The sequence below is a fragment of the Scylla paramamosain genome, chromosome 2 (assembly GCF_035594125.1).
Source record: "Scylla paramamosain isolate STU-SP2022 chromosome 2, ASM3559412v1, whole genome shotgun sequence".
NCBI classification, from domain to species: Eukaryota; Metazoa; Arthropoda; class Malacostraca; order Decapoda; family Portunidae; genus Scylla; species Scylla paramamosain.
Genome location: NC_087152.1, coordinates 14791148 through 14803746, shown reverse-complemented (window position 1 = coordinate 14803746; position 12599 = coordinate 14791148). Strand labels below are relative to the sequence as shown.

Here is a 12599-nt window from a genome sequence, read left to right as displayed (position 1 = left end):
TAATATTCACAATTCACTTAATCACTTTTCTCACTTGTGCTTGTTTCTTTTTCGGTTCACTCCATGTTTTCCTTTCATTCTTTCCCAGTCCCTCTCGTCTGTTGTGTTTCTGTTTTATATATGTTTGTCAGTCTCTCTCTCTCTCTCTCTCTCTCTCTCTCTCTCTCTCTCTCTCTCTCTCTCTCTCTCTCTCTCTCTCTCTCTCTCTCTCTCTCTCTCTCTCTCTCTCTCTCTCTCTCTCTCTCTCTCTCACACACACACACACACACACACACACACACACACACACACACACACACACACGAGTATATATATATATTGTATAATTGGACGGTAAAAGTGTCCCGCTAATGTACACTCACGAGTGTTGTATTCAAGAGTGAAAAAAAAGCCTTCGAATATGAAATATGCTGGAGCAGGCTGGAAAAAAAAAAAAATACTCGCTTTCACATAATAGATCAAAGGGCTGCATGCTGTGTCTGTCTGTCTGTCCGTGTGTACCTTCGCAGTTCATTAAAATTCATAACACTGATTATTCTCATGTTAAATGGAAGTGAATATTATTTTTTAACCAGTTTACTTTAGACGCAGAATTCATAAACCGCTTACAATAATGGCGCCTGTGTCTGTCTGTCGCTCTATCTGCTTGTTTGAATGCTGCGGAATACACGAGTATATATTGTGTGCCGCCCTTGTTTCTGATCCGGGTGTCTTACACGTCATGCTGTGTGTGTGTGTGTGTGTGTGTGTGTGTGTGTGTGTGTGTGTGTGTGTGTGTGTGTGTGTGTGTGCGTGCGTGCGCGCGCGCGTTATACTCGTAATGCTATAGTGTAGAAATCGTCGGAAAACACGAAATGAACACACACACACACACACACACACACACACACACACACACACACACACACACACACACACACACACACACACACACGAGGAATCCTTCTGCTGCTGTACCAAACTAAACTAAAGCCTTGAGGAACTGTATCAGTCCCTGCATCAGTCAGTGTACCGGATGTGAGCGCGAGCTGTACTAATGTCTAGGGAAAAAAACAAAAACAAAAAGGCGAAACAAACACAGGTGCGGAAGGAGCGTCGGCATGGGAGCTTTGGAAAATGAGGAGGAGAAGGTGAAATAATGATAACACTGCATGTTTCAGAGCCGCAGGGAGCAGTGGCCCCGAGGATGCGTGAGAGCCGCGGCCGAGTGGTGGTGGAGTCTGGCGTTGCCGTGACTCTGCCGTGCGTCGCCCAGGGCCACCCTCCCCTTCCTACAGGTTGGTGCAGCTTCCCCAGCCATTACCCCCTCACGCTGTGCCCCTCCGCTGTACCCTTTCATGACGTGTGATTAGCACCCTACGCGCCCCTCTCACGCCCCTTGCAGCACGTCCCTCGCAGCGCGCCCCTCTCCACACACTGCAACGCAACGCACGTCCCTCTACATTTCCCGTGTGGTTTTATGTCTCTGCTGACCAAACTTTACTTGTGTCAACAGCGATATCACTTGACATGTCTTTCCTCCTCAAACCCGCGTCAGGCGAGCATATCCTACATTTGTGTGCCTCCCTCCTCCACCATTACGCCGTTTAGCTATGTGTGTGTCTTCTCCAAATATACGAACATAACCCGTCTCTCTCCCTCTGCCGTAGTTTCCTTCCTTCCCTTCCGTCCCTTCCTACCTCACCCAGAGTCCAGCCCTGCCGCCCTCCCTCCCGCTGCCGCCAGTCACTGTCCCTCCCGCCCATCGCTTCTGTTCCCTAGACACACATCGTTCGGTTTGCTCTCGATTGTTATTGCGTTTTCATGGTTGAAATGTTGAATGTTATTTTTTATCCCTTTCCTATTAGTTTTCCTTAAGTCATTAATACTGACTGCTTTCACTTATCGTTTCTTTCTACACTTGCCTTTCTAGAATAAGAAGTTATGGTCTATCTTTGTGTTCATTTTTCCCTTAGATTAATTTTTTTCTCTCTCCCTTTCCTGTTTATTTCTCAAGATTATTAACACTGATTGCATTCACTTATCCTTTCTTTCTATACTCGCCCTGCTAGAGAAAATGTTATGGTCTATATCTATGTGTCCATTTCTGGTAATGTAATTTTTTCCCTCCCCATCTATATTTTTTCCACCCTCAAACTATTAATAGTGATTGCATTCACTTACCTTTTCTCTCAATACAAGCCTTACTATAAAAAAAATATATTGTCTATAGCCGTGTGTTCATTTCTGACAACGCATTTTTTCCCTTGCCATACATTTATCTATTTTTTTCTGTGTGTGTGTGTGTGTGTGTGTGTCCGCCTCCCCCTTCCCTCTCGTTGCCCTAAATGTCTAAACTTCCCTCCTGTGTTCTCGTTAGTTCCTCTCCTTGCTTCTCCTCCGTCCACCGTATTTCTTCTCCCTCTGTTATTAACCTTCTTCCCTTCCCACGTGCCCTCACCCCTCTCCCTTAACTCTCATCTTTCTCTAATTTTCCTCGTCCCTGTTTTGTGCCTTCATCGCCCCTTAGTTTCTGTCTTCCACAGTCCTCAACTTTCCGTCTTGTTTCGTCTCGTCTCGTCTCCCTCGTCTCTTTTTTTTTCCTCTCTTTCTCGTATCCTCTCTCTCTCTCTCTCTCTCTCTCTCTCTCTCTCTCTCTCTCTCTCTCTCTCTCTCTCTCTCTCTCTCTCTCTCTCTCTCTCTCTCTCTCTCTCTCTCTCTCTCTCTCTCTCTGGACCATCACATCCTCTCGTTTTGCGTGCATGAATCTGTCGCGTATTTTATTCCATTGCTTCATCTCCACTGGTTCTGGTTCTTCTTGTTTTCACCCTCACCTTCCAACCAACCGACCATTTCCCAACTATAGCAACATTCTTTCTCACCTAAATCTCTTACGAAAGCTTCCTTACTGTGGCACTCTCTTATATTACTCGCTCCTTTCCCTTTTTCCTCCTCCTCCTCCTCCTCCTCCTCCTCCTCCTCTTCTTCCTCCTCTTCCCAAGCCGTCTTCTTCCTTTACTACGCACGCACATACATTCCTCCTGTTCGTCTTTCTCTTCCCTCTCCTTTTACAAGTTCTTTACATCCCCAGCAAGCTTTCTGTCTCTTCAACCCCCTTTAATCACTTTCAGTCTCTCTCTCTCTCTCTCTCTCTCTCTCTCTCTCTCTCTCTCTCTCTCTCTCTCTCTCTCTCTCTCTCTCTCTCTCTCGCTCTCGCTCTCGACCCTATCCTTTACTTTACACCGCTCTCTCAGGCGTACTAGCTTTGCCGGCCCCCTCTTGTCCCTCGAGCCTCACTACCTCCAGGGAAAAGATAGCGGCCGTCACTCCTCATGACCCCGAACTTACCTCCCTCGCCAGTTGGTATCGAGGCTCCGAGGTGGTGGGCGGAGGGGACGTGGGCGGCGGCGTGTGGGTCGTGGGCGGATCGTTGGTGCTGGAACGGGCGGACACTTCCCACGCTGGTCAGTACTCCTGCGTGGCCAACAACACCGCGGGCCAGGCCAGGATGCCCGTCCACCTGCAGGTCATTGTTCCCCTGTCGGTCCAGGTTAGTCCATTTCAGCGTTTTAGGGGAGTGCACCAGCCAGCAGGTTAGTTGACGTAAGCAAGGCAGCTCCTGTGCACTTAAAGCTTACCATTTGCCATCATCTGCCATATGTATGCTCGTGTTGATGATTCACTCACCTCCTCTTCAAACTGTTTCATGTCTGTACTTGCTTGCTCACTTACTTACTTGCGTTCTTGTTATGTTTGTTCTACTCGTCTACGCCTGTATTCTACTCGTCTACGCCTGTATGTGTGACCCAGTTTTTGCCTACATCTTTTTTTTTATATCTGATTCTTAATAATTTAATTCTGTGATTAGAAGAACCTGATGTGTATCTTTTAACCTTATTTCAGCAGAACCGCCCTTCGTTAATATTCAGAGCTCTGTCAGAAATGGTTTGCTTGAACATAGAAAGAGCGAGAGCGAGAGAGAGAGAGAGAGAGAGAGAGAGAGAGAGAGAGAGAGAGAGAGAGAGAGAGAGAGAGAGAGAGAGAGAGAGAGAGGGCATGAGGTCAATTTTGTTTGTTTTTAGGGTATAAAAAGAGACTGCATTGCAAAAACAGGTTTATGTAAAGGTGGCTATCGTAGAAAAAAAAAACGTTATCTTAGTTGTGAAAGAATTAAGGGGTAGCGTTCTCTAGTTTTAGTGCAACCGGCACCATTGCTTCATTTACCACTGTCTTATAAAGTGTGGCAAGTGTTGAGAGATGAGTAACGATATTAATACTTATGAAAATTATGTAGCTTTCTCTCGTAACTCCAATGTGACCTTGTTTTTGCGGCATCATAAAGTAATCAGTCTCCTAGCATGGTATTAGAAAGTCAAAGAAGCGTGGAGAGACGAGTGGCGATACTAGTGCTTGATCTCTGGAATTACTGGTGAAGAGAAGTACTTGGTTTTCTCTCGTAACTCCATCCAGTGGCGCCTTAACACAATCAGTTATCATGCATAATCTTACAAAGTCAAAGAAGTGTTGAGAGATGAGTGACGATATTTTTCAAGAGCTGATTCGTGATATCTGCCTTTTACATTGGCTAGATTTAACGCATTCACTACCTGTCCCGCCAAGAAACTGCCGTGAGCCAAGATCGGACCTAAATAGAACTCTCAGGCCACGAATTGGGCAATACATAGGTACCAGAGAGCCGCCACCATGTCCCTGAAGTGTCGTAGTTTCAGTGTTGTACAATACGAGTCAAGGTTTGCTTTGCTCATAGTTTCTGTGTTACAATACGAGTCAAGGTTTGCTCTGCTTATCCCTGTGTGTCGCATTGTCATCTTCCCGGAGGTGTGTGGCAACAGTGTTATGTGAAAATGTGACATTGATATTTCTTTTTTATTTATTCATTTATTTATTTATTTATTTTTTGTCACCAGTGCGCAGTTGGGGATGATGGAGGTACGAAGAGAGAAACGTAGCGCGCTCGTATTCTCACGTGCACTGAATCGTGTAAGTCTTCTCCCGTTATGACTCAATGCACAGGCTGACTGACTGACTGACTGATTGATAGACGCGTTATGCTGCTCGGGTTTTGGCGTTTCATTATTATTCCATTTACCGTCGTACGCGTGTTTGTCTCCTCGTCACCTCGCCTCGCCTTGTCTTCCATCAGCTTTGGATTGTGTCATACCACGCGAGCCAGGAAGTAGTAAATCATAAAATATAGTGTTAGGTACTGCTGTGTGTAAGGCGGCCAGATGTTAGTGTGAGGGTGAAATTATAAGAGCCTAAGAGATCAAGTGACGCCATCAGGCCTACACGTGGCAGTTCCTGTAAAAAATAAACAAATAAAAAAATAAATACTTAACACTTATCATCCACATACATAAATTTGTCTAGTTTTCTGAAGCTTTCTATTGACTCGCCACTGATTACTAAGTCTATTCCTTTAAGTCTATTCTATTTAAGCAGTTCTCTTCCGATCCCTTTATTTTTTTTTTCTTCTCTCTCCTAAGCTTGAACGCAATATTACTTGTCATTGTCCCTATGAATTTCGTATTCAGGAACAATTGCTTTACTCTGGCTACGAATTCTGTGACTAAAAGTAGAAACGTCTGATGAAGCCGGTTATCCCCTTCCCCGTTATATGTTCCTTGTTATGTGTACATGTATAACGATTTCATTTTGAATATACGAGTATACTCTACCACTGTCTGCTGAACGAGGTCAGTTTAGTTTCTTTTTGAAGTGATTACACATTCCGGGTGTATTAGTTTGCACGTTCTGAGTACAAAGGTTTAGCTCTAGGGATTGTTTGTTGATTGCGAAGTGGCCTTGCTGCTGCTCTGCTATTTCATCACCCATCCCGCCTCACTCGCCTCCCCTCCAGGCACGTGTCACTCATTATGTGCTCTCTCTGTTCAACTTTTCTCGTGTTTATTGAACTGTTTACCCCTCCGTCAGTGAGAATGAAATAAGGAAATAGCGGCAGAACGTAAGGGAAGCTGCAAGAAGCCAATAGTTCTGCACATGCCGGTCTCTGTATAAAAGATACTTACCTACCAATGCATCACTCCTATTTATAAATTTGTATGATCTTTTAAAGTTCCGAATTATCTTGGCACCAACAACCTGATTACAGGAGCCTACTCCAGTCATCTATCATTGTTTAAAAGTCAGATTCTCTCTCTCTCTCTCTCTCTCTCTCTCTCTCTCTCCTCTCTCTCTCTCTCTCTCTCTCTCTCTCTCTCTCTCTCTCTCTCTCTCTCTCTCTCTCTCTCTCTCTCTCTCTCCTCCTCTCTCTCTCCTCTCTCCTCCTCTCTCTCTCCTCTCTCTCTCTCTCTCTCTCTCTCTCTCTCTCTAAATTGTGAATGGCAATGATGATGGCAATGATAGTAATTGTAGTAACTGTAGTGGTGGGAGTAGTATTGATGTTTTTGTCAAGTCCTTATGTTTCTCTATGTTTTTATGTTCTTTTATGATATGCTTCTGATGTTCTTATGCCCTTTTAAGTTCTGATATTCTATGTTCTGTCTTTACATTCTTTTATGCCACGTTCTGGTCCAGGTCACACCGCGCCAGGTTCAGGTGGACGCTGGGGGACGCCTGGAGCTCAAGTGCCACGTGTCGGGGTCCCCTGTGGAGGCTGTCGTCTGGTACAAGGACGGCACGGAGGTCAGGCCGGAGGGGCGAGTAAGCCTGAGACCCCGCGACACCTTGCGAATAGCGCCCGTTGTGGCTTCCGACGCAGGCCTGTACCAGTGCGGTCGCCACCCACTCCCACCCAATACGCCCACGCACACGCCCACGTCACCCTTGGAGGTAAGTAAATGAATGAATAAGTAAATAATTAAGTAAGGAGAGATGTAAGTGAGTAAATAAGTAAGTAAGACGTGTATGAAGGCATGGAAAGGAATCTAAGCGTGTGGATGAAGACAGCAGCGTGGAAATACCGGTACCGGCCACAAGGAAAGTCAGAAAGCCGAGGGACGTATTGAAAGGAGCAAGTTGAAAAGGTTGGAAAACTGCATGCAAGTTGAGGCAGGAAACTGTAAAATCAGGCACGTGAAAGAAGTAAGCAAGCAATCTGGGGAAAAGAGTTGCAGGTAAGAGGAATTCAGGTAGGTAGGCAGGCAGGTAGGAGGTAAGAAAGGAAGGAAGGAAGGAAGGTAGGTAGGTAGGTGGGGAGGAGTGCATGTGGTATATATTGGTGAAGGGGTGACGGAGGGGTGCTTTGGGGGATGTGTGTTAGGTCTGGGGAGGGAGGAGGAGGAAGAGGAAAGCGGTGAAGGGAACTGAGGAGGAAAGTAAAATGGAAGTGGTTTGAAGGTCTGCCATTACACACACACACACACACACACACACACACCACCTCCACTTCTTCTGTTGTTCTTTTTTTTTCCTTTCTTCTCTTCTCTTCTCTTTTCTCTTCTCTTCTCTTCTCTTTTCTCTTCTCTTCTCTTCTCTTCTCTTCTCTTCTCTTCTCTTCTCTTCTCTTCCTCTTCTCTTCTCTTCTCTCTTCTCTTCTCTTCTCTTCTCTTTCTTCTCTTCTCTTCTCTTCTCTTCTCTTCTCACACACACACACACACACACACACACACACACACACACACACACACACACACGCATGGCGTAAATTGTTGTTTTCTCGTTTATTATAAAATCGCCCATGATACGCGTTCCCTTTTTCAGGAAGCATGATGCGATTTTGGTGCCGGAATAAATGTTGTTTACTGCGCTGCTGTTTCCACTGTTTAATATCGTCGCCAGTTTTTATCACAGCAATTTAATTGAAACATTTGAATTTCAAACTCAGAGGGAGAAACAGAAAGTATTGAGCAGCGCCGTGTTACCGGAAAAAGCAAAGCGGTCGTGAGATGACACAATCGGGGAAAGTGTTTTAGTAACGTGATGATCTTAGTGCAAAAGTGTTGAAGTATCCGAGTAACCTTCCTGAGTGACTGTTGTGCTGTGATGTTGGCAGGACGAAGAGGAGGAGGCGGTGAATCTCTGAGTCTGCAAAGCGGTCGTGAATGAGATGATAAAACAAGGGAAAGTGTTCAGTAGTGTGATGATCTTAGTACAACAGTATTAGGTTATCCAAGTAACTTTTTCTGAATGATAGCTATGTGTTGTGGTGATGGTTGCAGGAGGAGGAGGAGGAAGAGATAAGTCAATGAGCCCGTGCAAAGTGGTCATGAGTTGACTAAACAAGTGAAAGTGTTTAGTAATGTGATAATCTTGCTGCAAAATTGTTAAATTATCGGAATAACCTTCGTGAATGATTGTTATGTGTTGTGATAGCAACAGGAAAAAGAGGAGAAAGAGGTGAGTTACTGAGTGTGCAAAGTGGTCGTGGATGAGAGGACTAAAGAGGGAAAGTGTTCAGTAATGTGATGATCTTAGAGCAAAAGTGCTGGAATAATTCGAGTGACCTTCCTGAGTGACTTGTGTTGTGATGGCGAAGGAGGGGGAGGAGGAGGAGGAGGAGGAGGAGGAGGAGGAGGAGGAGAAGGAGAAGGAGGAGGAGAAGGAGGAGGAGGAGGAGAAGGAGGAGGTGAATCATCGTGCCTGTGTAGGATTGTGGAGGTAGTCTGGGCTCTGGCTTTGGCTCTCGGGTTCGGGTCTCCTCTACAATAAAAAAATAAAAAAATAAAAAATTGACAGTCTTTTACGTGACTGGAAAACAGGCATCTGTCCATTACACCGTAGCTTCCTCGCGGCCTGGCGTCAAGAAAATTATTATATGTTACTAGAATGAAAAACGTGCTAAATCCAGATGTTGTATTATACAGTTATATGATAGCTCCCCGCGCGTTGATCATGGTTGTTAAATTTTTTCGGCTCTGCGTGCTCTGCTCTGCTCTGCTCTGCCAACCTTTGCAAAATATATATATTCCCGTCGAGCACATTGTGATTATTTTGATGAGTGTTGAAACTGTAAGCTAATCCATAATTTGTTTATAAATGCATTTACCTTTGATGGTCTTATCACACACACACACACACACACACACACACACACACACACACACACACACACACACACACACACACACACAACCTTTGCCTCTAGCATGCACAAGTCACTACAGTCACTTTCATCTTTCACTGCCACTGTGATCACTACAGCATCGTCCAAATGATTTCTTCGTAGGGACTTAAATGGAGTCACACTCTTATCTTACTGATATGTCGTGTCTGACGTCGGCGACCATGGAACGCCATCTCTCCTGATCTTCTGCCTCTCCCAATAAATTATGTGCCCTCCTGTTGTCTCCAGTATCTCGTGCTAAGCTGTCCAGGTGTTTCTCTCGTTGTCTCCCTCAATCTCTTTTCCCTTGTATCATTCTTTGTGAGAAAGTTTTCTTCTGTCCTCCTCTTCTTATTATATGGCCTGGAAATTCGTACACTGATAGGGCCTAAACTATAACTTCTTTCTTTGTAGCGAACGGGAAGCATAGTTTTATGTGTATGTACGAGGTTGTATGTGATTTTTAACTATCCCTTTCTGATCCGTGATGTACTGACCTCTAGTTAAAATGAATTTCAAACTGCATGATAGTGTATGTTTTTTTTTTTTTTTTTTTTTACTATAAAGTGTATCTTATCTTATTTTATCTTATCAAAAACTTAAAAGAAATGCGCAAGTAATCACAAACACAATAGCAATACCACCATTACCATATTTGAAAAATGAAATCCTTAATCCAATTATATTTTGCTGATAACTCTCGCTTTCACAACGTGTGCTTTATATCCTTGATGTTTAAGTGCAAGTATTTTCCCTTACGACTCTGTTCTCCGTGTGGTATAGAGGCCGCAGTGGGTCGTGTGAAGCTGTATCAAGGACCGTATTCTTAAGCGAGGAGGAGGAGGCATGAAAGGAAGATGAGGATTTTTAGGAGGAAGAGAAGAAAGAGACGAAGACGAGCAGTTGTAGGAGAAGGAAGAGGAAGATGAGCATGTGTTGGAGGAGAAGAAAGTGCAAAAGGAAGAGGAAGAGGAGCAGAATAAGGGGTGGAAGGCTCGAAAGAAAGATGAGCAGTAGTGGAGGAGGAGAAGGTGCAAAACGAAGAGGAGGAGGAACAAGAGAAGAAGGGATCGAAGGCTCGAAAGAAAGATGAGCAGTAGTTGGAGGAGGAGGAGGAGGGGAAGTAACAGGAGAAGGAGGAGGAGGAGGACGTCGAGACGCGAGAGGAAGATGAACAAGAGATGGAGGAGGAGGAGGAGGAAGAAAAATATAAGCAGCAGGAGGAGGAGGGGAAGTCAACATTGGTGGAATGTAACCCAAAGGAAGTGAGGTGGAAGAGAAGTGTGAAGAGCGAAACCGTATCATGCATCGGACACAAGGGAGAGAATGATTTGCAAGTTAGGAGAGGAGAAGAGCGACGCGTGGGATGCCGGGGCTGCAGCGTCAGTAATGAAGGCATATATAATGCAATTACATTCATTAACAGTGGACACGGAGGAACTTGGGGGAAGCAATAATACTGTCGTGGCATTTATGAATCGCTGAGTGGATCATTACGCAGGAACGTCATTCTTATACACTTCGACGTCCCATCGCAGTGAGTTTTATCACGCTTTACTAGCATTTGGGACGTTTTCCATGGAGGTTTTCGTGATTCTAATGATAGTTTAACGAAAAAAAATCTGTGCCATAGTGGGAAAAAATAATCTGATTTTCATGACGGTCTGATGTATCTTTGGATTTTCATGATTCTGGTGATAGTTTAACGGAAGATTCTGTACCGTAATGGGAAAATCACTCGATACAATCTGACTTCTAACACAATCTAGTATTTTAGGGGGTTTCCAGGGAAATTTTTTCCTGATTAGACTGATAATTTAAGGAATATTCTACACTGTAGTAAAAAAAAAAAAAACGCTTAGAATTCGATTTTTCAACACGTTCTGATGTTTCTTAGGATTTCCAAGAAGGTTTTCATGACTCGAGTGATAGTTTAACGAAAGATTCTGCACCATAATGGGAAAAAACACTTAGAGAATCCGACTTTTAATACTTTCTGGTATTTCTTCGGGTTTCCAGAAAAATTTTCATGATTCGAGTAATGGTTAAAAAAAAAATCTTTACCGCAACGGGAAAACAGTCTTTAGAATCCAGTTTTCAAGGCGATCTAGTATTTCTTAAAGTTTCCAGATAAGCTTCTGCACTATGACGGGAAAGACACTCGAGAGAATCCGACTGTTAATCTCTGTGGCCCTTAAAAGCCTTAAAAGTGATCATTGGGAGAGCTGACGATCTAGGATGAGATCAGTAAATATTGAATGAATGTGTATATGGTGTTTTTATCCATTTACAGAATAAGAAGAAAGAACAAAATATAGACACAGCATACAGCAAGAGTGATGAACAATACAACCAATCGACTATTAAACTTGCTAGCTACGTACGTAAGCTTCCCCTCTTGGCTTCCTTCACACACAACCGCGAGAAACAAAAGCAACAGAGATATGCATAGACATGAATGAAGAGGAGATTGACAAAACGTGCCTGCAGGGAGGGAAGGAGGGAGAGTGAAAGGGGGACAGATAGACTGCCAGATGATGGGAAAATTGCCTGAAGACATAGAAGCTTCCTACCACTGAACAGGGAGACTGCCAAAAGATACGGATGGGGTGCCAGGGGTAGTCATGAGAGGCAGGGGACAGGGAGAGTATTGCAGGATGAGTAGGGTGCCAAAGATGGTGAGGGAGGCGGGGGTAGGGAGGTTAGTAGGAGACGAGGCAGCAGCTGAAGGGGCGGTGGTGCTAAATAACGAGTTTTCTCCCTCCTCCCAGCCGCTCCTCCGCAGCTGCTGTACCGCTTTATTGAGCAGACGTTGCAGCCTGGCCCAGCAGTGTCCCTCAAGTGTATAGCAGCAGGCACCCCCACGCCACACATCACGTGGGCCCTCGATGGATTCCCTCTGCCACACTCACACAGGTAATATGAATGGACACACACACACACACACACACGTTCATTATGCTCAATCGTTTCAGCGTCCTATCTCAACTATGTTTAACAGGCTTTAGTGAAAGTTATTGGTGGATTTCAATGGATATTTTCGTGGTGCTACCGGTGCTTAAACCAGGATTCTGTATCACCAATAAGGAAAAGGCAAAGAAAAAGACCCACATGCATTATAAAAACCGTGCTAATAATCCATGTGGGCTTTGAAAATAGTCCTGAAGAGTGTCCAAGATATTTAAGAGTACAAGCTACACACACATACACACACACACACACACACACACACACACACACACACACACACACACACATCCTCATCGCCCCTACCTACACACAGACACAAGCGGTTGTTTTCAAGTGCTTTAATTCCCTTGAATATAACCAGAAAAGATTTCCTCCCGAGACAGGGACGTCCCGCCAAACCCGAGCATCAGGAAAGAATGGTAGAGAGTTCCAAAGCCGCATTTGGCCATATTCAATCCTCTCTGATCGGTGATAAGTCCATTTTCCATTTGGATATCGAGAATATTCAATTTACTGCAAAGGATTTAATACTTTTAGAAGCAGGGGGGATGAATTTTTAATCCTCCTCTATAAATATTCTCGTCTTTTTTTTGACAATTCACGCAGCTGCTTCATGTTCGCTGCT

The 12599-nt window shown here is 44.4% G+C and overlaps 2 protein-coding genes across 2 annotated transcripts in view; both read left to right on the top strand.

Moving 5' to 3' along the window:
* LOC135106337 (cell adhesion molecule Dscam1-like) overlaps positions 1 to 1650 on the top strand; it is a 77581-nt gene extending 75931 nt beyond the window's left edge. Inside the window, exon 6 of the mRNA XM_064015259.1 lies at positions 1161 to 1650. Within this exon, the coding sequence (XP_063871329.1) occupies positions 1161 to 1348 (188 nt within the window). The 3' untranslated portion in view covers positions 1349 to 1650. The remainder of the gene's footprint in view (positions 1 to 1160) is intronic.
* A 1681-nt stretch (positions 1651 to 3331) lies between these two features.
* The window catches only part of LOC135106297 (cell adhesion molecule Dscam1-like), a 27242-nt gene continuing 17974 nt past the window's right edge, over positions 3332 to 12599 (top strand). The window contains exons 1-3 of the mRNA XM_064015162.1: positions 3332 to 3529; positions 6538 to 6792; positions 11776 to 11920. The gene's annotated coding sequence lies outside the window, so the exon portion shown is untranslated. The remainder of the gene's footprint in view (positions 3530 to 6537; positions 6793 to 11775; positions 11921 to 12599) is intronic.